The 27,401-nt window shown below is 37.9% G+C and overlaps 1 protein-coding gene across 2 annotated transcripts; it reads right to left on the bottom strand.

The window, feature by feature from the left end:
• Positions 1-520: 520 nt before the first annotated feature.
• Positions 521-26,649, bottom strand: abcc2 (ATP binding cassette subfamily C member 2). Of its 2 annotated transcripts, XM_026191141.2 has the most exons (32): positions 26,145-26,606; positions 24,943-25,119; positions 17,916-18,056; positions 17,698-17,835; positions 17,397-17,519; positions 17,029-17,084; positions 16,688-16,943; positions 16,348-16,535; positions 15,853-16,030; positions 15,124-15,378; positions 13,771-13,836; positions 13,475-13,612; positions 13,245-13,391; positions 13,081-13,165; positions 12,897-12,963; positions 12,448-12,574; positions 11,647-11,823; positions 11,152-11,319; positions 9,498-9,681; positions 9,129-9,264; positions 8,885-8,987; positions 8,580-8,799; positions 5,588-5,742; positions 4,536-4,691; positions 4,254-4,453; positions 4,012-4,138; positions 3,794-3,895; positions 2,704-2,847; positions 1,674-1,832; positions 1,417-1,583; positions 966-1,160; positions 521-859 (listed from the first exon to the last, which is right to left on the bottom strand). In XM_026191141.2, exons 1-32 carry the CDS (start codon positions 26,187-26,189, stop codon positions 730-732), a joined length of 4,710 nt encoding a protein of 1,569 aa, XP_026046926.2. In that variant the 5' UTR covers positions 26,190-26,606; the 3' UTR covers positions 521-729. The 2 variants fall into 2 exon arrangements, with proteins under 2 accessions (XP_026046926.2, XP_080144243.1); XM_080288117.1 differs by lacking the exons at positions 521-859; positions 966-1,160; positions 1,417-1,583; positions 1,674-1,832; positions 2,704-2,847 and adding an exon at positions 3,240-3,452 and having other exon boundaries at positions 26,145-26,649.
• Between the last annotated feature and the right edge of the window lie 752 nt (positions 26,650-27,401).

Below are 27,401 nucleotides of genomic sequence, written 5' to 3'. Positions count from 1 at the left end.
AATGATTGTACAGCACACATACCGAGTACATGTCTACTAATATTTGGTCAAATATTGTAAGTTACACCTCAGGGTGACATTTTTGGTTGCTGTCAACAAGATTCTGGAGTAATTATGGCTGGATATTTGACCATCTTCTGGACAGAATTGGTAGAGTTTAAATGGGTGAGTTTCCTAGAATAGACCCGGTTTTAAGTGTAATCCACAAATTTTCAGTAAGGTTGAGGTTAGGGTTGGGAAGACCATTCCCGAAGCCTAATATTAGCCTGTTTTATCCATTCCAAAGCCAGTTTTAATAGATGGATGTAAATGGATGCAGAGGCCTGATCAGTATTAATTGATTTCATTATTTGATTTTTTTAGTTCCTGGATATACACGTTTGTGGGAACCTGATCTTACACAGGCAAGATGTTTGCATGTTGCTGTCATATAAAAATACAAATAAGTGCACAATCATAAACTGATAACATTGTGTCAAAAAAAGAGTGGTTTTTTTTATTTAAAACCAGTTAAGCATGATTTCAGAAATAAATTTTATTTTTCACACATAAAATGTGTTACATATACAATATGTTTTCCCTATGTTTTTCCCTATAAATACAATACATATGTCAGTGTTTCTTTACATAAACGTAAAATCCAGTCTTCACAATGTAACCTACAAATAAAACACATACACAGAAAATTGTGGCCGTAAATCTTCCCTAAAAAAACAGTATAAGTAGACATTATAAATTTGTGTTGCTTTCTAATGTTATCCCAGCATCTTTTGCCATGGCGTAGAAATGACCTTCCTTTTCAAGCAGGTTGCTCGGCGAATCAAATTCCACTACTTTTCCAGCATCAAGCACCATTACCCTGTTGGAAAGAAGCACAGGATTTAATAGTAGCCCACTGAGAAAAAACATTGTCATGAATTCCAAAAATTTCATCCAAAAATGTTAAGGGAAAAGGTATAACTCACCTAGAGCTGTCCATGATACTGTGCAGGCGGTGGGCGATGGTAAGCACTGTGCAGTCTGAGAACTCTTTGCGGATGGTGTTCTGAATCAGGTTGTCTGTCTCCAGGTCAACAGCTGCCGTGGCTTCATCCAGAATTAGGATACGTGACTTTCTCAGGAGTGCTCGGGCCAGACACAGCAGCTGCCTCTGCCCAACACTGGAAAGATTGTATTAAAGTATTGATATCTCAAGAGGGTTTATGCAAAAAGCACACAAGGAACTCATGTGTATATGAAAGTTTATGCATGCATGTTTTTTTGAAAATTGCATTAGGTTTAGACTAATGAAGTGTGGAAAAGGTATACATCTAAAGAATTTTGCAGCTTATGTGCCAACATTCCCTAGGTTTGAGTTTGAAGTCATCATCATTTTCAAATGACCACAGAGGCCGTATTGTTAATTTTATTACCCACCTGAGGTTTTCTCCTCCCTCTGCCACTTCATGCTGTAACCCTTCCTGCAGCCCTGATACATAGCTCTTTAGATGAGAGAGCTCCAGCGCTCTCCAAATCTCCTCATCGCTGAACTTGTCAAATGGATCCAGGTTCATCCTCAGTGACCCCGAGAACAAAACGGGATCCTGTGCACATGGGATTAAAAATGTCAGTGTATTTTTTTAATAATATACTTAATTCTTTGACAAGGTTATTGTCTATATTGATGTGTATACCTGTGGTATAATCGTGAGTCTGTTTCTCAGGTCATGCAGGCCTATTTTAGAGATATCTACATCATCAATGCGGATGTAACCTTCAGCAGCTTCAATAATTCTAAACAGGCAGTTGGTAAGACTTGATTTCCCAGCTCCTGTGCGACCGACAATACCGATCTGAATGCAGTGAGAGAAAACACATAAGATCAAAATAACAGCTGGCACATATTTGAAAAAAGTTTTCATAAACTGTTGTCACAACAGGTAAAGAAAAGGCATTAAACAATGCTGACTGTAGATAATTCCACAACATAAGGAGCTATATCTTGTTCTTTTATATGTTGTTGCAATACAGACTGTCTTTTCTAATGTGTACTTTGACTTCACTGTATTCAGGGTGTTCACATTGTGTCCACTTCACATTATCAGTATGTCATTTGACATTTTATCCTAAAGATAGGCTAGTTACATATTTTGATATCACAGTTGTTTATAGTATAGAGTGATGTACAACTAAAGACACAAGCTGACAGTTTACATTATTTTTTACTGTTTGTTTAAAATCAATTATTGTCATTACTGTTTGTTCTGTGGCTTTTTTTTTTTTTTGAGTAAATAATTAACAGACTGGACTGTAAAACATCAAAAAAAACTAAAGTACAGAATGTCAGTGCTTTATAGGACAAAGTTACATTAAAATACAAATTATTCTTTTTCTAAACTCAACTAAAAATAAACTTAAAGTCTACCATCTGTAAGCTACACTTGAGAAACCGCTATTATTTTAGAAGCTAGTGATAGAGGAAAAAAACCAAGCTATAATTTAAGCAACCTCCATGCAAAAAACAAGAATTTTTATAGTATTTGAATCTGTATCTCGTGTGAAAAACATATTAGATATTGTTTTCTATATCTTGATCTATTTGATCTACGAGGTTACTCTGTAAATCATTAACATATTAATAAATCCTGCATGAACTTTATACATGCATGCTCTCTCTCTTTCACTTTGTCTCTCTTTCAGATACACACACACACAAACACGTACCTTCTCAGTGCTGTCGATGTCACAAGTGATTCCATGCAGCACTAAATCCAATTCGGGTCTGTAACGCACTTTGTAGTTCTCAAATTTCACTCTTCCTGCCTCTGGCCACTGCTGTGGGGGCCGAGTGTCAGTTACCCAGTCAGCCTGTAACAACAAACACAAACAGAATAAATGAATCTTAGCTAGTCTTGATAACGTCTGCATTATTATGCAGACGTTATCAAGACTAGCTAAGATAACCACTAGAATATATCTTTTCTTAAATTGAAGCACTCACATATACAAAGATATTATAGTAATATCAAAACCTACATAAACATACATTAAGCAACAAAATTTCAACATTATAGTTGTATTTGAATTGCTACGTATTTAAACACTTATAACCTGTTATTGTAATGTACATAAGAATGTCATAATAAAACAAATGTTGCCAATACAAACAAAGTCAAATTTCTAACATAGTTTATTTAAATATATATGGCATGTTATATAAGTCTGACCTTGAAGAAGAGATCCAGAGTAACTTGATATTTAGAGTCCCCATTATTCATTCCCTATATATCTAAATGTTGTCAGCACAATCAATGGCAGTAGCTGTGGTGTTTATATGGTAGTATTATATGTTGACCATATACACCAAAGATTCTAAGGCTTTTTGTCCATTTTCAACCAATAAATCATTGAGTTGTCCTTGAAGACCCTGGTGGCCGTAAGCCATATTTGAGTGGATTGTTAACATGATCCCACTGTAAACTCAAACAACAAAGTTTAATCAAAATTCAGTCAAAACTTCCCAGCTGTCATGTTTACAGACAGAACGGCAAGCATGTAAATGCTACAAAAACACATAACCTCTTTGGCGAAGGTAACAATGTGTCACTACTCAAGATCAGCAGCTAAAGCCCAGTGTACGTGTACGATATTGTACTAAATTGTATTATTATTATTATTATGTTTTTATCCCCGTTGCATTGTGGTGCTTACAATCAACTAACAACCTGAAGGAATCTTGAAATTCATGCCTTATTAAGATAACAGTAGAGTTTCATCTAATAAAGAGAATTGTCATTAAAAATCTTCTACATACCTCATTCTCAAGCTCAGTATATTCACTCACTCTCTCCACAGCTACAATATTGGTCTCCAGCTCTGAGGTCATCCTAACCAACCAGTTGAGGGTCTGGGTTACCTGCAGAACAGTGTAGAATAGACGTCAGTGTTTAAATTATTGCTGGATTTTAGTATTACCAAATACATAAACAGTGATGAAATAATGATAAAGGTATGAGTGTTTTAATGGCTCACATTAAGGGCATATGATATAGACAAGCCAACCAGGCCACTGTCAATAGAATCTCTGGAAATGACAGCAAACAGAGCAGAAAAAAACACCACCAGGTTTCCAACAAACTCCAGACGTATGGCCAGCCATCTGTTGAGTAAACAAGTGAGTGAAATGTCTAACAGTGAAATGTTAGGGTCAGTTTTATGAGCAATTTACATCACATGCTTCTCTGTGTTTGCAGGTACACCGTTGAATATCTGACCTGTTAGACACAATCCACGGGTAGACGCTTTTGAGGTTTTCATCTATAGTTACTTCATTGTGTTTAAGAAACCTTTCTTGATGCCTGTAGGCTCTTATCACTGACAGGCCGGACACCGTCTCACCAAAGTGAGAGTATATCGGTGAGCGAGACACAGAGTCCAGTCGCCGCAGCTGTCTTGAAGTGGCGACATAAATGCGCTGGGTGTAGAGAGAAAGACAAAACAACATTAGTTTCCTATTCTTAGTTAGTTAGGCAAATCTTCTTCTTCTTTCGGCTTACCTGTACAAAGAAGTAGATCACTGCCAAAGGAATGATGACTATGGCAAAGAAAGGGGTTGCCAGGCAGATGACAAATAGCGTCCCCAGTACACCCAGAAAACAGAGGAGCCAGGAGCGGACGGAATTAGGAATGGCCTCATCTATAGTAAAAATATCCTTTAGGATAATAGTTGGAAAGTTAGTATTTATTAAAACACAAGTCAAGTACATTTTTATCAATAAAGTGCATGTAAAAAAAATCAAAAGTAATATTAAAAATGGTGAAATTATAAGAGCAAAAAAAGTGTTAAATAACACAACAAAACACAATACCTGCTGAAATGAGGAACTTGGTGCAAATGTCAATAAAAGGAGGTGTTTTTTGTGTTTTTTTAATGGTTTATCCACCAACTTTTTTGTGTACTTTGAAATTTGAGGCAAAGTTGGTATATAAATATATATCAAAAGCTAATTAAATTTTTTGTTGATAAATAGAATATAGTAAGATCAAACTGGTCAAAGACTACTCAGCACACTGGAAGAGAGAAGGTTCTAGAGCTAGATGAGAGGATGACGTCCTAAAAGCAAAGGTTTTGTAAAAGAGTTTAAAATAAGTTTTCACAGCATGAAAGTGTTTTTACAACTGGAGCTGCATCATGGCGATCATAGCGGGTGGGTAAAACAAGATAAGAACACAAGACCTTTGGTTTTTGTTAGACGGGTTAGATATAAACCCTGTTATATAAACTGAACTATGACTCATAACACTGCTTTCAAGCTACTCAGAATACATTAAAATAATCTAATCCTGATTTTTTTTTTACTCTAGTTTCTACTAACACCTGTACCAATTCCAGACAGACCAGGGTACATTCTTGTATACTTGAGGAGGCATTTGGGAAGGACTGTATGCAAAGGTTTAAGCAGAACTGGGGAACATTCCACTTCTATTAATTTTGAAAAATGGAATTAAAAAATAATTGCATCTTGTACTTGTAAACATAAAAGCCACAGGATGAGAAAATAATGAAATCTAGAAAAGGAATGATTAAAAAGTGAAATACAAATGCTACCTTTGCAAAGCGGTTGACCACTCTTCCAATAGGTGTGGTGTCAAAGAAAACCATGGGAACTCGCAGGATGTTGTTAAGCAGTTTTGAATGCAGGATACGAGATGCATCGACAGAAGCATTTGCTAGGAGCAGTGTGCCGACGAACACTAAGAGACCTGCAGTAAAGGTAGGAGGGTTTCTAAATTATTCTATACTCTTCACAAAGAAAAATCCACTTTGAATGGAACATTAAACATAAGACTCAAGTGTGCTTTTTATGCCATTTGCAACAATTACTTGTACAAATTCTAACTGTCTAAAGTTAACTGGATTGGGCCAAGTTTGAAAAATCAAATATTCCTAATGACAAAGTTTAGCTTGTAAAAAAGGGACAAATAAAATGACGAGGTACAAAATTTCAATGTACACCCGAGTCTGTCTGTCTTATGCAGAGACAGTTACCTTTGTACATCTTAAAACACGATCCACTAGTTACTGCTGAAAATATACCCCTGCATTTAATAATTCAGGGAATAATTACTGTAGTTGTGTTCTCTTTTATTCTGAACAAAAAACAAACAAACACACACACTCACAGACACCCACTCTAAACCCTCTTTACACTAATTACCTGTTAGCTAAATACTTAAAGTTCCTAAAATTAGGCCCCATGTTAGCACAAGCATTATTCTGAAATGTTGAATAGGGCTACATCAATTTAGCTTTTTCTTTTATGGTTTTAACATCACTGAATTTGAAATGAGATATTTTATGATTTAAGTACTTGAAGAACTGCAAGCCTTCAAGTTCTACCACAATTTGCAATTTGCAAATTTTATACACATCATTGAATAATATTTTAAGTCCAGAATATCCCAATAACTGTCTACTGGAAAAACCCAAGTATATCTACAAGCATAAGGTAAGCATACGATTGTACAGTATAAGATAAGCATAAGCATAAGATATTATTGAGAAACAGATTAACTATTTAAATTGTTATAAAATGAGTTGCATATCGACTGGACACAATGTTTCTTTATTATTTTAATATCCAGTCAAACAGAAAGAAAATCTTTACGCAGTATAAAAAATACTGTTAAAGTGCAAATAAAGAAAGAACAAGAACATGCTATAGAAATTATGTGTTACGTGCTGTTCCCTTGTGTTTGCTTCCTCTTTCTTCTCTCGTCCTCTGTGCTCTTCTCTCACCTTTTTCACTTATGTACTTACTCCTACTTTCACAGATGCGTCTGCCACTGAGCTTCTATTTAGAGGAAAAGGCTCTTGCTATCCTTCGCCCAGCCCAAGCAGCTTTTTAGCATCTTTCCTATTTTCCTCTAGTTTCTTATACTATGAGTAGTTTAGAGACGGAAATTCCAGGTCTCTCGCCCCATTGTGTTGCTTCCACATCTTTGTTTCTTTCGGCCAGGCCTCCGGACATTTAGTTTATTTTATTTTCTGTTCAAATAACACAGCTGTTAGTGAGAAACTGAATCTCAGGTGTGGCATCCTCTGTGTGTATCACAGTTACTGAGATAAGTTGAAGCCTTTATATGAGTTAGATTATTAAATGAGAAAATGAACAGACATACGGTCTGTATAGCCCACTTAATAACATATCATATATCTTGAGAAGAAGCCATTGGAGATCAAGAAATGAAGCTGGGGGCAGTTGTCATGGCAACTTGATCTGATCATAGCATGGCTGTAGGAAGAAAACGGTCTTTGATAGGGGCAACAAGACCACAGGATTTAAAATTGAATACCCAAATGACTCACAGCTTTAATACTCTATGATTTGATTGCCTTATTACTTACATTACTGAAAGCTTTGCATTGTCCATAGACTGATGATAAGCTAACTGTCATGGGTTTTTAAGAATTAAGAATCAGTATGTGGGAAAATCAAATATAACAAAATTTGAGTGGTTGAGCTTCGTTCATCTCACGGGACTTCTTCCCGTGAGAAGTCACATGTTATATGTTTGACTGATGGGAAGACCTATGTGCAAGAAAGAAAGAGTAGTAATTAATATGGCTGTCTACGCATGTGTTAGGATCCTAGATTTTTGGGCCATGTGCTTTAAGTTTGATGGTTTTGGCTTTGAATTGTATTTCTGTTTTGTGAAGTTTTTATGTTCTTGTCCTAATGTTTTCTCTCTTTTGAGTTTAATCTTATTTCCCTTGAGCTCCCAAGTTTTGTTATTTATATTCTTAGTCCTTAGTTCTGTAACTATCTCAATCTCATCTTCTGTCCTTGTCTGTGTTTTGGTTTGGTCTGTGTATAGTTCACAGGTTTTTGTCAAGGTCATAGTGTATACCTGTTTATGTTCTTAGTTTATAATATTTTGCTGTCAGGCAATATTTCCTGTCTTATTTTAATGGTCCCTTGTCTCTTTTGCACTATGTTAAGTTTTGCTTACTGTCTTCGGTCACTTAGATTCCTCTCAGCCTTGATTCCTTGCTGTGTACTTATTGTCTGAGTCTCCCTCTGGTCTTTGTCACATCAACTAGCTTTCCCTATGTGCATGCTCTGGTTGTTTGTAACCAGTAAGTGTCTGATTCACGTTTAGCTTGTGCTTTGGTAGTTTTGTATTTTTCTCCCTGAGTTCCCGGTAATAAAACTGTTCAGAGATTAGTCCTGTCTCTGTATCTGCAATTCGGGTCCGCTCTCTGCCAGCCACAGACTGACACATGACAGCATGAGCCCCAAAAACTCTTGATCACTATAAGTCTGCAAAGAAATTTCTCAAAATATTTACTCAAATTTACTCATTTATACCCATCTAGTTCTTAAATATGACCTCCTGATAAAAACTAGAGCACATGTAAAAATATACAAAACTGGATGTTTAGGTTGTATCTAAACCATGATAATAATGATTTAATAATTTAATAATGATCCCAAATTTTACGGTGGGGAATTTTTCTTTCTCCAAGACATACAGTTCCTTGAACTTAATTAACATGAAAATATTTGCAAATAGAAAAGGATTCAGTGTTCAGTTACCCTGAGCCACTCCAAGAGCTCCGAACACTCCCACCCTTGTGTCCCTCTTCCAGGAAGGGTATGTCATGTTGTAGTACTCCACAGAATCACTGGTCCAGTCACTCAGCCACAAATTCTGACCGATGAAAGCAGCGTTTTGGATGAAGTAAATCACGAAAACCATGGCAGAATATCCCCAGCCCATGGCTCGCAGGTACTGCAGGAACACTGCAAGCTTCACCTGGAAATCAGCGCGAGACGGCACTCAGGAAACAGGCAATCATTTGTTGTAATCTTGTGCTATTTGTAGAAAAACATTGTGTTACCTGTCCTGTTTCCATAGTTTCCTTCTCTATAAGCTTCTGGCCTTTCTTTGGTTCATCAGCATTTGCAGATTTTTTAATGGAAGTATTTCTTCTTAATCTGACACTAAAAAAGGTGAGAAAAATGATCTGGTAAAACATGATTAAATTATTATATATTGTCCATATGTGTTGCACATTCTGCTAAAGGTGCTATTTGAGACAAGCTGTTTCCCTGGTTTAATCTGCAACTTTAACAAGCTCGAACCTGCCATTGCGCTGGCTGCGGCGGATGCTGTTTTCTCGCTTAAGTGTAAGTGATACAGTGTCCTCCAAAGCACCGTCAGGTTGGGCATCGTCTCCACCTGGGATGAGCTCAAAGTCTTCTGCGTCCTGGCCCTCACCTAAATTAACAATATACATGGTGTTTTACATATGTGGCAGTAATTTATGGTATTTGGGTCAATATGTGAACAACATCAACACAAAGTATCCTTAAAAGATGAGAAAAGAAATGTAATTAATTAATTCATATTTGTGATGTATAATTTTAGCATAGATTTTGGTTGTAAAACTAACAAAACAAGCAATGTGTGCAGATTATGTTGCTAATATACTAAGAAAAGGTTGCAATCACTTGTTTCTGAATTTCTCTGATTGTTCTGCTCAGTGGCATATGTGTCGAGAAACTTAGAAAAAGCTCCTCCACTGGCACGAAGGTTTTCATAGGATCCAACTTCAGAAATGACTCCATTCTCCAAAACCACTATTTCATCCACGTATGGCAGGAAGCTTATGCCATGAGTCACCAGGATACGAGTCTGTATGGTCAGAGATATATGAGACTGAAGTTTGAAATCACAAATTACTTAAGCCAAATAAATAAAAATATTCATATGTACTGTATTGTATCGGCTATCAGATAAAGAAGGTGTCACAGAAGTAGTAATAAAGCATATTAATTAAATTTAAAGTAGGCATTAATAAATATGTTGAATGAGATAGTTATTAATATAAGAATAAATATACCTAAATTCAGTTGAATCAGTTTAAGTTTAGTTTCACTCGACAATTATTAGAAGAATTAAATATACACCCAACAATATTTTAAAAAATTTAACAAAACATCCAAACTTTTTTATCAAATGGTATTTTAGAAAAATTATAAAATAGTGCATATGTTAAAAAAAATTCACAAATACACTATTTTAAAACTGAAAGAAAACAAATTGCAGTTCATAGAGTGAATTCACAACAGTTGGTTTAATCATTTAAAATCATTTAAAAAGTTATCAAACTTTTGTGATATTTTCTATCATAGTCTAAGGAGCTTGGAAAGAAAAACGTCTGGACTTCTTTAAGTTGCTTGAAGACGTTTCACCTCTCATCCGAGAAGCTTCTTCAGTTCTAGGGTCAAATGGTGGAGAGTCCCAGATTTAAGCCCTGTGGGAGTTTCCCTCCAAAGTGGGACAAAGGACCCCTTGATGATCCTCTACCTAAACACATGAGCCAAGGCATAAAAACGGGTTTAGGTCACTATCAGCCAAGGTTTCGGATAAACAGGCTGTAAAACCTCGCCCCACCCTATCATGTGATTTCCTGAGGTCAAATGGCCCAGGATATGAATGGGCATTAAGGCATCTGGGAAGGGTCTCAGAGCTGGATTATAGAAGGCAGAAAGTTGGTGTCGTAAACCACCGCCTTGGTTCAAAGATGGCCGTTCACAGTGGACATAAATGGCTTCTTTCACTCCTCTTTCAAACCATCTGTCCTCTCTGTCCAAAATGTGAACATTGGCATCCTAAAAAGAGTGACCTTTGTCCTTTAGATGCAGATGGACTGCTGAGTCTTGTCCCGTGGAGGTGGCGCTTCTATGCTGTGCCATGCGTTTATGAAGTGGCTGTTTGGTTTCTCCAATGTAGAGGTCTGGGCATTCCTCGCTACACTGTACAGCATGTACTACATTGTTAAGTTTTACAGTGTTTTGGAGTTTTGTCTTTGGGATGAACCTGGAGAAGTTTCTTGGATGAGAGGTGAAAGAAGTCCAGACACTTTTCTTTCCAAGCTCCTTAGACTACGATGACCTGGTTGACTGAGAACCTTCACAGACAGAGTTGACTGGTGAGCCTACAAAACAAAATTTTATATAGGAACAAACCAAAGGAACGAACACAGCAACTTTTGGTTAAAAAGTTTTTTCCATTACAAACTACATGCCCGGTTTCCAAATAATAGCTATTTTAAAGTGAAATATTTAATGTTGATCACAATACAAGCAGTCAAGCACAAACCTTGTTTTTAAGTATTCCATTGGGTCCAATAACCTTTTCAAAGAGATGCTTTCCTACGTGAGAGTCCACGGCAGACAAAGGGTCATCTAATAGATAGATATCAGCCTGACTGTAGGTCGCTCTGGCTAAACTCACACGTTGCTTCTGACCCCCTGAGAGGTTGATACCCTGAGAAGAGAAGAAAGGAGGGGAAAAGAAAAGCAGAGGCAAAAATAGGTTAAAAAAAAACCCACACAGAGCTTCTTTTAAATGCAAAGAAGCTTTTCCTTCAGCACAAGAACAACATTTCAATATAGCATTAACCCTGTAATGCCAAGTGCATCATATTTGATACATGAGTTTTTCAGACATCTACATTGTAAATGTGATTTTTTTTTATTTCTGAAAATATCACCAATAAATATTTTACAAACAATAAAAACCATATACATAATCTTTATAAAGATAAAAATATTTGTGTAACCTAAAACTTGAATAATTCAAAGTGCAACTCACCTTCTCTCCAATCTCAGTGAGGTCTCCTCCAGGCAGCAGCTCAAGGTCTGGGGCAAGAGCACAGGCCTGTATAACTTTTTTGAACCTCTCTTCCTCATGTGGAGATCCAAACAAGATATTATCCTTCAAAGTGGCATTTTGAATCCAGGCTTGCTGTGGCACAAAAGCAAGAGAACCCTGGAAAGAAATACAGTGAAACTCATTTGCTGATGTCTAACCAACCTTTTATTTTGCCATAGAAATTTTGGCATTCATGCAGTTTTTCATCCAGAACAAATGTTACACTGGCTAGGAGGAAATAATACCTGAACTAAAGATACTTGTGTAAGAAGGAGACATACAAGGAACTGTTATTACATTTCTCAACCTTTTAAAGATTTAAAAACACCCTAAGAACTGATGGTTTAGAACACAAGTTTCATTGAAATCTTAGGGTCTGTACATTTTAATAATGTATGTTCTGCCTTTTTTTTTTTTTTTAATATCTTTGCTCTCTTCAATAAAGTCTTTTGCTCTTTATTGTATTCTGTTTCCAGTTGACTTTACTGACTTCTGTTTATGGCAATTCCATACTTTTACTCATCAAATAAACCCAGAAAATCATTGATCAAGAATAATGTTCTTTACATTTAAAAAACAAATAAAAACTTTAAATAAACAATAATAATCTCCCGATGAAATCAGTTTTGAGGAGAAATAAGAAAAGGCTCTTCATTTGATACACTAAAGAAAATAATTGAAATAAAAGATTTTTTTTTTAATGCACACTGTCAGATACAAACGGGAAAAAAAAGCCATTACCATAATGTTGATAAAACCTTTGGTACTGTGCATCTCTCCAAGGAGGGCTGACATAAGAGACGACTTTCCTGACCCAACAGCTCCCACTACGGCAACCAACCGACCAGGCTCAATGTCCAAATTCACACTGGACACACATAATAAATATGGTCATTACTGTAAAAACAGTAGGAAAAATACAACTGTGTTTCATAAATGTGTGGAACATAGTGTACCATTTGGATAAAAAAAGCACGCAGTGATTTGCAAATCATTTAAACCCTACATTTAATTTAAACTAGGACACAGATGATGTTTCATATGTTGAAAACGAAAATTTGTGTGAACTTTTAAACATATCCTGAGTTTAAATTTAGCCAGACAGGAAAAACTTTTAAAAAGTGCCTGAAGCAACATCTCACAGTTAATTAAGTTAACTAGTAACTTTTTGATGACCAACACAGACATACTCTTTCAGCAGAGGCTTTGCATCTTTTTCCCAAGCAAAGGAACCATCACATACGCTCACAGCAGTATCTAAAAAATGAACACAGACCAAGACAGAGCTTAACAGATGATCCGCACACATAAAAACTGTGACTAAGCTTCAATCTTCAGCTGTAGAACAAGTGCAAATTCTAATGGTGAACATACTGAAACTGGGGTCTTGGCGCACAATGTCACTGTCGATGTCTTCCCCTGCCAGAAACTTCTCCAGGCGCTTCTTAGACACTGCTGTCTGAAAATTCAAAGAACAGGTTAAGTTTGATGTTATCACAGGCTTGATACATGTGTCTCATCTAGTTCTGTTCACTTACTTGCACAATGGAAGCAATGAGCATGGGCAGCATGGCAAGAGGAAATCGGAGGATGTTGAAGAGAGAGATGGAAGTAAAAGCTTTCTCAGCAGTTAACACATTATCCTTGCTCACACTAACAAATACTGCAAACGTGGCCAGAGAAACCTGCAAGTACAGTCAGTTTAAGAAAAAAGGTTGTTTACCATTGGAATCTAGTCTCTACAATGACATCCCTTCACAGAACTCACCAGAGCTGGAGCAGAGGTGAAGATAAAGGTAGACACGGCTGTCAGGTAGGCAAACTTCTTCATGACTTTTAGTTCTTCCCCTCTAATGTCTTCCACCTGCTTCTGGAAGGATGGCTCCCAAGCATACAGCTTCAGAATCTGGTGGGAGACAAAAGAAAAAGACAGTGAGGAGGCAGTGAGGCAGAAGGAAGCACTTATGGTCCAAGTTACTGAATGCAGTTTCATGAAGCATCAAAGCCTTACATGTAAGGAAGGCATCTACATACACCATAGATACACTGAATAAGGGAGCTCACCTTGACCCCGTTTAGAAGTTCATTCATGATTTTCATTCTCTCATCTTTAAACTTCATGTTCTCTACCTGAAAAGAGACACAATGTAGCTCTTTAAACAAGCAATACAGAAAATTAACATTAATAATGCAGACTTTCAGCCTTGATTAAACATTAAACAAATTAATCATTAAGTGTTTGGAAATTAAAGCCATTGATATTTATTGTAACTCAAAGTAAACACAATTTCAAATATAAGGACTGTTTTAAATAAATGGACAATCATTTCTTTAGTCCACGGACGCCAAAGTCTATAACCCATGGACATCACCAAATGCTTTATTTCCGCCCTTGAGATTGTCTGCCAGGCCACGCCTGAGCCATCTTCAGTTTCTCACTGTTTGTGACTCTTTCTGCCTTCAGTAGGTGAATAGCATGTTCTATAGGGCTGACAGCAGTTGACTAACTCAGCCATTGAAGAATATCCCATTACTTTGTCTTTAGAAATTATTGATATGCTTTGGATTATTACCCATTTGAACTGAACCAGTGTCAGTCATTCGGTTTCTGAGCATTTAGCACTTAGAATAGCCCTGTATACCTAACAGTTCATCACGCTACTTTCATGACCAGTCACATCATCGATAAACAGTAGCAATCCAGTCCCACTGGCAGCTATGCATGCCTATGCCATTGTCTCCATCATGTTTGGCTGATTTCTGTTTCTCTACTTCTTCATTTGATTTGCCGTTTTTTGTAAACCCTCTTAACGGTAGACTCTAAGTGACGTTTTTTTCCTACCCAAGGAAAAACAAATGAAGTTCATATGGAAGTTTATTAAGGAACATTTTTAGTCACACGTCTATCTGCTTCCCAGGTGTTTGGTGGCTAATCAAAGCTTTACATCACTTCTACTTTCTCACACTGTCCAGCTCATTGCTGACATCACTGGTCTAGTCCAATCATCTTTCAACACCTCTATTACTTGGGTTCCATCCAAGCCTCCATCTTCATCTCTACCAACAGCTTCTAGACCCCCGTGGGTCCTGCCCTAATTCCTATTACCACTGGGTTTCCGTTCTTCTGTGATGGACTCTCAGATTCTAATCGCTGAATAGCTTAATGAAATCCTATATATCAATGAATCATGTTGAGTTCCTTCCAATGAGCTCTGCTTATTGGAGTATCATTTTGATACTACTATACTTACTTTGGGCCTCTAAAAAAATGGGGACTGAAAAAAAGATTCTTGTAATGCATGCAATAATTTTGTTAAGCCTCTTGACTTAAACCTGAAAGTCAAACCTACAAAAATGTGTGTCATTGTTCAGACACCTATTGATTGTACACAGAAATGATTTGGCAGCTCTGCTAACCTGGAGTTTTCTGGCCTTGGTTGCCAGAAATCCATTGATTGGAACCATTAACACCATGACTCCCAGTCCTGCCAACACAGAAGGCCCTAACTCCAGCCACAGGAAAACAATGGATATGATGATCTGCAGAGGGCAGGACCACAGCAGGTGGATAAAGTTGGTCACATCATTGAAGCGCTGGGCATCTGCTGACATCAGGTTCACCGTTTCCCCTACTGTTGACTCCTTACGAGTGTCATTGGACACCACTAATGCCTTAGAAAAGGAATTAAAAAAAGCATATCAGCCAAAAAGTGGCAGGTACATGAAGTTTTTGGCAATGTTAGAATGAGTATTTTCTTCATTTCCTGGTATATAAGAATTGCAAGAAAAATGTAATAAAATATAAATATATATATTAAATATATATTCTAATTGCATCATAATTCGTCACAATTAAGGTGAGGGTTGTTGCCAAAAATGATTTTTGAACTCGTAGAGTTAATCAATCAGATCATTAGTGAAAGTATTACTGGCAGAGCAGACAGATTTATTCTGTAAGTGATAAGTATGTACTCGTGCTGATGAAAGCGATTTTTAACTAAAGCATCTGACAATTAACTTAAGCAGAAAGCAATGACTGGTAATTTATGACTTCTGATATGTTAAAGTAATTTATATTACGTAGTCTTTGATTTTTTTTACACCAAAGTCAAACAAAAGTCATTCTATCAATCCCGTTTGTTTTACCTTTTTGTACACAGCAGCCATAAGTGCAGTGCGAACCCTCATGCCCAACACAAAGCAGCGCTGGAAATACTGTTGCAGGGTCAGAGACTGCAGCAGAGCCACCACCATCAGCAACACTGCATACAAATAGCCCTCCCAGGCATATCTGGATTTGTCCTGAGTGAAGGAGATCATCAATCTAGGGGAAAAAAAGAAAACGTATGGATATAGCATCTCAACACTTTCTACTATGTGTCCTTCACTTTTTTCCTGCTTCCTTTTTAACACTTATTTAGCAATTTTCTCTTTCCATTCAGGCACTCCTGTTATCAGTTGTTTAAACTGATCAATAAATAGTGAATAGTTAACCCAAAGGCTTTGACAATGTTGATTTTAAAAACCTTCAAGGACAGCTAAATGGATTTTTAAAAATGTTTACATGGGCAACAGAAGCAACACTGTTCTTATGTGTTTCTGTACTTTTGATTCTGTAATATTTTGCAATACTTTACTCACTTAAGGAGCTGAGGACTGACAAAGGTTAGCACATCTTGCACAAGTTTGAAGAAGGCAGATTCGATCAGAATCCATTTAAAGGTCTTGTAAAGGGTGGCAATGAGCCATGAATTGGGATAGTTCTCTTCCTCCTTGTTTTTGTCCTTTTTCTTTTTCTTCTTTTCATCTTCCTTCTTCCCCCTTTCCTCCTAAAGGAACAGATTGTTTAAGCACAGTTGATGAGATTTATTCAGAAAAAAAACATAGTGATGTTGATTAGTGGTGTTAATGAAATGTGTTTGGACTGTAGCTCAATATAGTGTACATGTGAGTGGAAGTGATTTTGATGAAATGCTCTCACCATCATTAGTACATCCTGACTGACTCCTTTCCCCAGACCACTGGAAAGCCCATTTTGCTGTGGGTCTTCCTGGGCACTGTCTCTGGTTTTAGCTGATTTGTTTTTCATCTTGTTCTGGAAGCGGACCCTAGCTGCATCCAACTCAGGCTTCATGAAATGCTGGAAACGCTCATTGATGAAAGCAGTGCTATCACTCTCATTCAGATCCCACATGTCCTCCTGAACCAGAGGTTGTTTGTAGCCTTTTAAGACCATACTGTAAAAACAATGAGAACTTTGAAGACATGGAGCACATATGTAGGTGCTTGTTAAGATTCCGACTATAGTGACCTTAATGTTACCTGTTTAACCAGTTGAATGTGATTCTGCTCAAAAATGCTGCACCTGCTTCAGGATTCTGTGGATTAAAAAAAAGCGCAATATCATATCATATCATATTTAACCCCCTAGGGCCTGGCTTCCACATATGTGGACATCACATTTTGGGTTGTCTAGACCAAAATACTAAATTTTGCTCTCAGAAACCAAGTAAAAAAAAATCTGGTAATTCTTTGTTTTTACATTCATCAGGTCCCAATCAGCCCAAATAGCAAAGAACGACTGAAAATGTGTGCCATGAAAGAGTTCAGGTCTTAGGACGTTAATATATGCTTATGAACTTAATCCTCTGAAAACAAACAAACAAAAATGAATAACAAATAAAGGGTACCTTTTTTATAAAGTCTTTAGCTTCTGGGGGAATATCAGCCACAGTAGAAAGAACTAATGAAATCAGTTCAAGCCCAAAAGAAATGTAGAAAAGGCTGAAACGTGGGACATCACGGACCTCGCCCTAATTGCCAAAAATGAGAGAAAGAAAAACTTTAAAGGGTCCCGAAGATGAAAATGGTGTGTTATGCAACACATGGAGAGCTAAAAGTCAATCATATCAAGTTATTGCACCATGTCTGAGTAAATCTACTATTTGTCTTCTACTTTAATCCAACTTGATTACATGTCTTCACTCATACCAGTCTGAGAGCCTCTCGAAGGAGGGTCTGGAAAGGAAAGATGTCACACAATACAAGGAGCAACCAGAAGAGGAAAATAGAGGCAGAGTCTATTGCTCCTTCCCGTCTTAATCCTTCATGGCAAAGCAGGACAAGGATCTAACAAAGAAGACACATCAGAACATAAAAACAAATCCTTTCAAATTTAAATAAATAAATATAAAGGTTGCTCTATTTACCCATGTGACTGCAAATAAAACTGGATTTGCGTAGTATGCAGCAGCATTTTCTGAAGATTGGTCACTGTTTGGACCAAAATCTTCTCCTAGTGTGACTCCCAGGTGTGCTATGGCCGTCAGGAACAACAGAGACGCCACAAGCTGAAGGAAGAAAACACAGACCAGACATGAGAATAAATCATGTTATTTTATTTAAAATGCCTTTTCATAGATTTTAACCAGTACTGTGTTTTTATGTTTTCATGGTGTGGGATTATAATATTATTTTATGCCATGTTAGACCCCTAATTAAAGATTGTGAATTATTATGTAGTTTTAGTTTGCATTATTCTCCTGAATTACAAGAAGGTGATAACTATTGAATTTGTTAAACTGATTTGCATTACATTAGACTGCTGATTTATTGTGAATGAATGATATTGTTATATGATGCATTATACTGCTGAGTTATAAGAAATACTGTTCGCAGAAAGTCATCGCCTTATTTGTCTGATTAGAAGAGAACAGAACATACTGGAGAGGTTTTCTGCCCCATCTCAGCAGGAGCAGATAAACAGGGAGCCAAGGTCGTAGCTTAGGCGCCGTGTGAGAGAAAGAATGTGAATGTTTAGGCTTTTATGATTAGGTGGGGGCCACTAGAGGCTATAAGAGTTTGATCAATGCTCCACCATTTTGAGATCTGATGCTGTCTGCGTACGGTGTCCATCTTCCACGTGTGTGATCATTAAAATCATCGTTTGACTCAACCCGGCCGGACCAGTGTTGTTATTTTGGTTTTTCCTCTTGTATCCATCCCCAATATTTGAATCCGTAACAGTTTGGGGGCTCGTCCTGTGGTATTGGGGTGGAAGTTGGAGGTTTGGACAGTCCGAGGTTGTCGAACGGACAGGCACGAGCCAGTGGTCTGACGTGAGTGGGCATAAGCCGGCTTATACGAAGGTAAGGCACTACCTGTTGAATCTATTTCCAAAGTGTGCCAAATTGGACATGATAAAATTAAAGTCTACTCACTGAAATTACTGGTAGATGTCTGTTTTGATTTTGATGAAAAATCTCATGAGTTAAAGCAGTTAGAGGCTGCTAAGCAGTTAAAGCAGTTAGAGGCTGCTAAGAAATTGAGTTAGAGGCTCAAGTAGTTTGATAGGGAATTGGTCATTTTGTAAGTTAGAGGCTCCATTGGTTATGGTTGGACCTGAGTTGGTCATTTTGTGAGTTTGAGGCTCCATTGACCACTAGGTTGCACCTGCCTCAGTCATACCCTTGTTTTGGGGGGTTGACTTTTGTTTTAAAGTGTTATAAATTATTATAGGACGGCAGTTAGAGGCTGCTAAGAAGCGCAGTGCTCAGAGGTAACGCTTGCCAAGGCCGGGGACGCCTAGGCCTTGTCCTCTTTGAGGGATAGTCAGTTGGTAACTGTGGAGCTTGGGGCACTCCAGAATAACTAGTGGTTGCTCAAGCACAGGTACATGTTAAAATTCATAAGCTCATGTTTAAAAACCCAAAAAGGTTTGATCAAGCACGAATTTCAGCACTAGAGGTGGTGTAGTAATTTCATTTTACTTAGATAAAAGGCATGCTTATTTCAGGGTCATGCCGAATTGAAATTTCACCTATAGGGGATCTTCTTTACATGAATTGCATTTGTCACAGTGAGTATGAATAAATGACTGAATACAGTGAATTTTCTTGAGGGTGTGTTTCTAGGGATAATTATTACTGGTTTTATACATTCAAATTAATGGAGGATTGTGGCGGAGAGTGTGGAGAGAGGACGTGAAGACAGCTTTGCAGCTGCTGGAGTGAGTAGCTGTGTGTGTGAGACAGGAACTCTGCATGCCCATAAAAGGCAACTGCCTGACTGTGTGAAATGTGCACCAAGAGAGAGAGAGAGTAAAATCTAGGCAGATGAAGCGAATGGATGTTTTCAGAAAAGAAATACTAAGCGAATTTTTTAGTGTTTTAATACAGGTGGATTTCTCTCAACCTGGAAACCTGAGTACAGCGGCAAAAGCATAAACAGAATTGGGACGACAGACAGGCCAAGCTTTGGCTCAAAAGTTTACAGCTTGACCTCTCACTTTGTCCCCACCCGGAAAAGAAGCTTAAAGGACATCTTCTCCTCCAGTTATTGGTTACCATCACTGGAAATTTTCAGGCAAGTTTTTGACTGAATTGTTATTGGCACCATGTGTCCCTGAATCTCACAAGCAAGCTCTAACTCCTGGCTGAAGACATGGAATGCTGTTATTTAAGGTGGGAAATCAAATTTTGGGAAACAAAATAAAAACACACACACACAACCAAAGAAACATATAAGAAAGGCACGTGTTAGAGAAATGCCTCGTTTGAGAAAAAAGTTAAAATAACCCACCTACAAACGCACACACACGCAATGAAGAAACAGCTTACATTCATGAACACGTGAAGATTTTCCAGCAAAGTTAAAGCAGCGATACTTAACATACACCTGTTGTTAAATGATAAAGTTTACCCACTACTAACAAATAAACTCTCTGGGTTGCAGGACAACAACTTAACTTTAAAAAAAAAAGGGACACTGGTCTGACCAACCAGTGATGACACGACAGATTTAGTGGTAAAAAGATTCAAATTGTGACATGTTTTCTGCTGATTGATTAATACAAGTGATTACTGAATGAAAGAAAATTCCTTTTTGGGTTTTTAAACATGAGCTTATGAATTTTAACATGTACCTGTGTTGTCCTGTCAACTTGGTGGGTTATGAGTTGATTATATAGTGAGAAAAACCAAAAAAAAGGGGGAGAGAAGGCTGACACAGGGCCTGGCCCCGTTGTTTCTCCCCTCTCTGAATAACACAGCCAACACAACATCATTTTCCTGTTCGTCTGTTTTTGTTTTGTTTTTGTTTTTTCTCTTTATGCTTTATTACAGGCTGCTTTGTCGGCCCGGAAAGCCGAGGCTGACCTGGACTCCTGCTCTCCTCTACCATCTTTGATGTGACCCTGACCAAATGCTACAGCAGCTGGACCCACAACAACAACCTGAAAATGTCAACACTGCTGCAGGAAAACGATCTCATGCAGCAGAGACAGAGAGCGTTAAACCCAAGGCCTGTTTCACTACACGGGGGAGATTTCCAGACAGCTTCAGCTGACAGAGCTGTGACGAGACGCCCATTAAGCCCAGATGAAAAGTGAGGGCGAGCAAAAGAATTCTGACCTTAACAACTCTGCATTAAAACTGTGCAGGACAGTGACGGACCAACACGGATGATCGGGCGGCAAAAAGGGCGTGCCAGAGACAGGAGAAGTAACTGAGGTCAGGAGGCACCTCAGAATGGACAAAAGCACAAGAAGAAAATAAGCTGCAGGCACAGGTGTCGGGGCTCGGCCAGGAGCTGACCTCTGAGAAGAGCCGAACAGCAGAGCCGCAGAAGGCCGTGGAAGCAAAGCAAGAGAAACATCAATGGACTTCAATCTGACTTGTACGGAAAAGACTCTGAGGTTTCTGCCCTCAGTAAGAGCTTAAGGCATCAGAGCAGAAACTGAGCATGGCTCAGGAGGAGCTGGCTGATAATCGAACCCATCAGTCAGGCTTGGAGTCCCAGACACAGGACTTGAAATCAGGCCGGAGCTACTGAGAAAAAAACGGTACTGACTTTAGGATTAGTAAATGTCCACAAACAATTCACCCAGCCTGTAAAAGAAGGGTGGATGTTTTGTCTTGCTTTGTTTTGTTTTTACAGGAACAGAAGGATGACAGGGACTGAAGGGGGAGGCTGTAGCTTCACATGAGTGTGAACTGCAGACTTAACCCTTTGGTTGCTAATTTTGAGTTACTGATGTTTGCATTAAGAATATTGTGTTTTAGTAGCTGTGTTTCGATTAATATATCACATTATATTGTTGGGAAGGTTAAATGCTAAAGTGAAGAAAAGCTTTGATTTCACTCATGACTGAACATGTTATTATTAACCATAGCGGGCCTCTGTAAAAAGTCAATTAACTGTTATAGAGGGGGGGGAAAAAAAGCCAAAAAACTCTATTAATATCTATGGATAACAGGGAAATGGTAGGCTTGTCACATTCAAAAGGGAGATATGTAATAATAAACACTGGTCCCCGTTTTTTAGGTGCTTTCTTGAAATAGTCAGCAATTTAAAAGTAGGATAGAACCGACAGGGGCGTGTGATAGGAGGTGGTGCTGCACAAGAACAAAACCAAAATAAAGAAAAATTATTGTGTTTAGCTTTGATAAATTCAAATTAAAATGTACCATTACACTCAGAGGATCAATATGAAATCAAATATATGCTAATTTTGTATGAAGTAGGCTACATGACTGATAACTGTTCTGTCCTGAGCTTTTGTTTTTACAGCACCCACTTGACCACACCAACAGTTTCTCGCCACCAAAAGGGGGCACTTGCAAAGAATAGGGAGGAATATCATCAACACTGGGAAAAGTAAGCCCCGAAGGGGGTGATGACACCATAAATTTCATTTATGGTCAAATTCTCAAAATTTGACCCCAAACATGAAAAATTCTTCAAACATTTAGAGACAGAGTGGAGTTCTAGATAAACATAATGTCGCAAACCAAATAAGGATGGAGCATTGGAATCGATAAGATGGTGAAATAACACGCAGTAAAATGTTGATTATGTTTATTCCAGTGTGCAGAGCAAGGTTATTATCATTAACGAAAACTAACGAAATAACGAAAACTAGAAGTGAAAAAACATTTTCGTTAACGAAAATAAAATAAAATTAAAAAAAGGAAAACTAACTAAAACTGTAATGAGTGTTCACAAAACTAACTAAAATTAACTGAATTTATAGCAAAAATGTGTTTAGTTTCATTGATGTGTGCGTGTCATACAATAGTCAAGGGTGAAAATGAAGTTTAGTTTCCAGATTTTTTCTTGCCGTCTCATTATGCCAGCAGGTGGCCAGTACGTTAGTCGAGTCGTCTGTGTTGCTGCTCCGTCCACGCACAGAATCATGTCAGGAAAAGTCGGGAGAAAGCACCAGAGTCCAATTTGGGATTACTTTGAATATGACTGTGTTTTGGATAAAGCAAGTGTCTTGTAGTGGAAAGACACAAATTATGAGGGACATTTCTAAAGGGAAAAAATCCCACAAACCTTAAAGTGCACTTGAAAAGCTCACACAAGAAGGCTAACCTAGCTTACCTAAAAATATAACTGAAACTAATCAAAACTAAACTGAAACTAAGGATTTTCAAAAAAATAGAAACTAAACTAAACTAGCAAACAATTGGTAAAAACTAATTACAACTGACAGAAAATTGAAAATCTGAAGTCGAAACTAAATAAAAATAAAAACTAATGAAAATTGCAAAACTATTAAAACCTTGGTCCAGACTAAGATGGCGTTGGACATCTTCAGGGCGGAAAAGGGTTGGTGTGACCAAGGTGTGGTTTGGCTTGTTGTATGTATATTTCAAGATGATATGGCTCTGGGTGGACCAGTTACCAAGGCATGGAAGGAGGACGGACTCATTAAATAAGGAGAAGGAATTTTCTGGGATTGGAGATCCTCTGGGTGAGTGATTGACTAAAATAAAATAAAATAAAAGCTATTTTTCATTATTGATTGGTAATAGATTGATAATTGGCCACATTTACAGCTGTATTGACTTGTTGTGGACGTAGTCTACTTCATGTTTAAGCACTCTAATTAACAGATTGGAAATAGTGACATTAAAGGACAAGTATGCAGCGCCACTCTGTCAGTTACCAGTGACGGTGGGGCTCAGTGATGAATCAGGTGAGCTGGATTCATGGCTGAATCAAAACAAAGCTTCCCCTGCTGTGGTCAGTAAGGGAAAAACAGGGGGAAATATAATTTAAAAGAGGCATTTATAAATGTTTATGTGTGAAGTTTATAAACGGGACAAAAGGGGGTGTTTTACTGTTATTTCAGCATCAGCATTATCGTTACATCAGAATCATATAACAAGCATTGCATTAAACATTGCTTGAAGCTTTATTCTAAAGAGCTCAACAGGGGGACTGTGGGATTATAATATTATTTTATGCCATGTTAGACCCCTAATTAAAGATTGTGAATTATTATGTAGTTTTAGTTTGCATTATTCTCCTGAATTACAAGAAGGTGATAACTATTGAATTTGTTAAACTGATTTGCATTACATTAGACTGCTGATTTATTGTGAATGAATGATATTGTTATATGATGCATTATACTGCTGAGTTATAAGAAATACTGTTCGCAGAAAGTCATCGCCTTATTTGTCTGATTAGAAGAGAACAGAACATACTGGAGAGGTTTTCTGCCCCATCTCAGCAGGAGCAGATAAACAGGGAGCCAAGGTCGTAGCTTAGGCGCCGTGTGAGAGAAAGAATGTGAATGTTTAGGCTTTTATGATTAGGTGGGGGCCACTAGAGGCTATAAGAGTTTGATCAATGCTCCACCATTTTGAGATCTGATGCTGTCTGCGTACGGTGTCCGTCTCCCACGCATGTGATCATTAAAATCATCGTTTGACTCAACCCGGCCGGACCAGTGTTGTTATTGTGGTTTTTCCTCTTGTATCCATCCCCAATATTTGAATCCGTAACAATGGGAAAACAAACTGAGTTCTTCCCTTCAAGGTTTTGGAGAACTGATAACAGATGCCTGCCTTTCTGCTGAAATTCCAGAGTGCAGGAATGACACATCTCTTTGTTCTTCTGGTGTGGATCTCTTGGCCTTTCCACGAAAGAACAGCACATACACAGTACATGCATTTATAATAAACTCACAAACCTTATAGGAGAATTTTCCTTGCATGTGTTTGTACAAAATGATGTACAAACTTTAACTGCTGAACCTTATCTTACATTCACATTCTGAAAAAAAGTGTTTAAAATGTCGACAGAAAAGACAATTTTTCCATGTTAAGGTCCAGATTGCAGATGCGTGGTGTAAACATTTGAAACCAAAAAACAGGCAGCTGAGTTATAAAATTAAGCATTTGTGTTTTTGATGGGATGTCTTTATCAGAGAGTATTTCTTACCTGTTTGCAGATGTAAAGCTTGGACAGGTGCTTTGTGTTTACTTTTGGCCTTCTAAAGAGAGGCACCAGGTGCCACGGGGCAAAGAGCCACAGGAAGCCCAGAGGTATCCAGACAAGAACTGTCTGTTCCACACATACTGGGATGTCTGGGTCTGGTCGCTCTAGATATGAAGCATTCTGAAGGGCACATACACACACACAAACACACATGCATCACAAAATCCTGCTGGCAAATCTCATCAATCTCCCACCAATATTAAATCACAGACACAGACTCCGTTTATCACAGATTAAAACGTTTAATGTGTAAAATTATTTTTGAAAAAGTCTAGAAATGGTTCGAAGTTTAACTATCGTCAGACCAAACAGTTCAAACTAGAAGTATAACATGGTAGCTTATGTGAAAAAAGCAGCAATCCTTACCATTTTGTGTTTTCTTTTTGAAGGTGGCTAACAGCGATACATAACTCTTTTAATGGCTAATGCATTACTGTATTGAAGCAAACATCATGTGACTGAAGCGACACATATCTGAATGTACTTTAACAAGTGTTTTTATTTAAAAATCTATAATAACACAGAATTAAAGCTGTGGCCGAGTCACAGGTTACGTCATGTCCTAGTGATTACTGGCCTGTCACATATTTACTATGTGTAAAGGGGAGGAAATGCTGATGCTGCTTATGATAAAATTCTGTATAAAACTTAATCATCTATTTTTCTGTATTCTTGGAAAATCCACTTCATGCTTCCTATGAAAAATAGGAAGCACAACCTTCTATAATGATAACAATGAACAGCTGTTCATTATTGTGTAATCTTTCTGACAAAGTCTTCAATGTATGCTGCCTTTTAATCTGTCTCAAATAGGTTAGATTTTCTCTCTTGTCATACAGTAGCATAGAAAGAAGCACAGAAAGGACTTCAAACATCTGGCTACACTATGACATCAGCGGGTTTCTGGCATGATGTTTTAAGATATTGTGTCTATCTTTTGCAATTCTCAACTTATTTTCCAGACAATTTACTTTGTAGGTTACTAAACATATGTGTTTGCATCAGCTTATTGAGTGATTTTCAATCTCAAGAGGCTAAAAACACTGGAGGCCACAGTGAATCAATTTACCTAAATTCTTCAAGTTTTCCTCAATTCTTAAAAGTTACTTTTTTACTTCTTAGTTATTTCTGTTTGTTAAACTCACCCAAAAAATGGACCCACAGTACTCCTCCAGAGCTGCCGCACACATGCTTTACAGTGATGGCTTCAGTCGACCTCAGCTGACCGGACAACCCGACGCCTCTCACCCTCTGCTCCGCTACTGCCGCGTTTGACTCAAATACTGCTGCTTTCTCCTCTGTCCGCCCACACTCCACTGACAATTACAGGATGTGGCTGTGAAGGACTTTGATCCATGAAGCTTTTAAGCTGAAAGAAAAAGTTGCTTATTCCCTCTGCAGAGAAAAGACACTTATACTGGATTGGTGTAAAGAATAGAAGAACTGATAGTCATGTCCCGAATGCTGATTTCTTTCTTTTTCGGCAGATGTTCTTTAGTTGGATAACAGTGTCTTCAAAAAGTCTACTACAGCTCTCCTAATGAGCCACTGAGAACATCCAACAGATTTAGCAAAGTCATTGAGCATCGAGCTTTGCACCAGCACAAAGACACTCCTCCACACTCACATGTTTAAAGTTCAACATGTCGTGCAGATGGGTTTCTCACAAAAGAGAAGGCCTTGCATAAGTCTTACCATGCAGTTTTTGCAGTGTTGGGGGACAGCCCACCAAAGGGCATGTGTTTCAGGAAAGGGAGGGAGTGGTCTCATTAGACCCCTTTTCCTGTTATGTTTCCACTTCTCCTCAGCACGTCTTCACTGTCTTCTGAACCGAGACTCATTTGTGGAACAAAAGTCAGATTCAATCGGATCAAAATCAATTTGATTAGATTTGGGTAGTCATGCATTTGAATGAGGCTGCTGAAGGTTGAAGCTGCTGAACTGTAAACAAGCTGCAGGCTGACAAACTGCTAACTAGTGAAGCTGTTTCTTTCTCGTTTGCTGTTTTTTGTGTCCCATTCTGATCAGGGTGCATGCTCCAAAAACCAAAGAGCAACGTAAGATTGAGTATAGATTAATTTTCATTGTCTGCGCTCTGCAGAAATTTAACTAAAGGTTGAGAGCGTCTCTGGAGGAGCAATCAAGCTTTTACAGCTTAACAAAAAAAAGCTTTTGTGCTGCTGTCAGTTGTGTTGATGGACTATTTTTGTAGGAGAATTTTTTCTAGGCACCAGAGACTCAATCACCCATAAAATGAAAAAATCATCGCTGCTAATAAGAGTGAGTCTGTCTACACAGGAGGATAAAAATGAAACTACTTAAGATTAAGAATAATCAATAGGTTTTGACAAACCAATAGAAGTTATGTGTTATGCAAACCTCAGACACTTCTCAAAACAGCA

This window comes from Astatotilapia calliptera, chromosome 13, assembly GCF_964374335.1.
Source record: "Astatotilapia calliptera chromosome 13, fAstCal68.1, whole genome shotgun sequence".
In the NCBI taxonomy this organism is placed as follows: domain Eukaryota; kingdom Metazoa; phylum Chordata; class Actinopteri; order Cichliformes; family Cichlidae; genus Astatotilapia; species Astatotilapia calliptera.
This window is presented reverse-complemented; position numbering and strand designations above follow the sequence as displayed.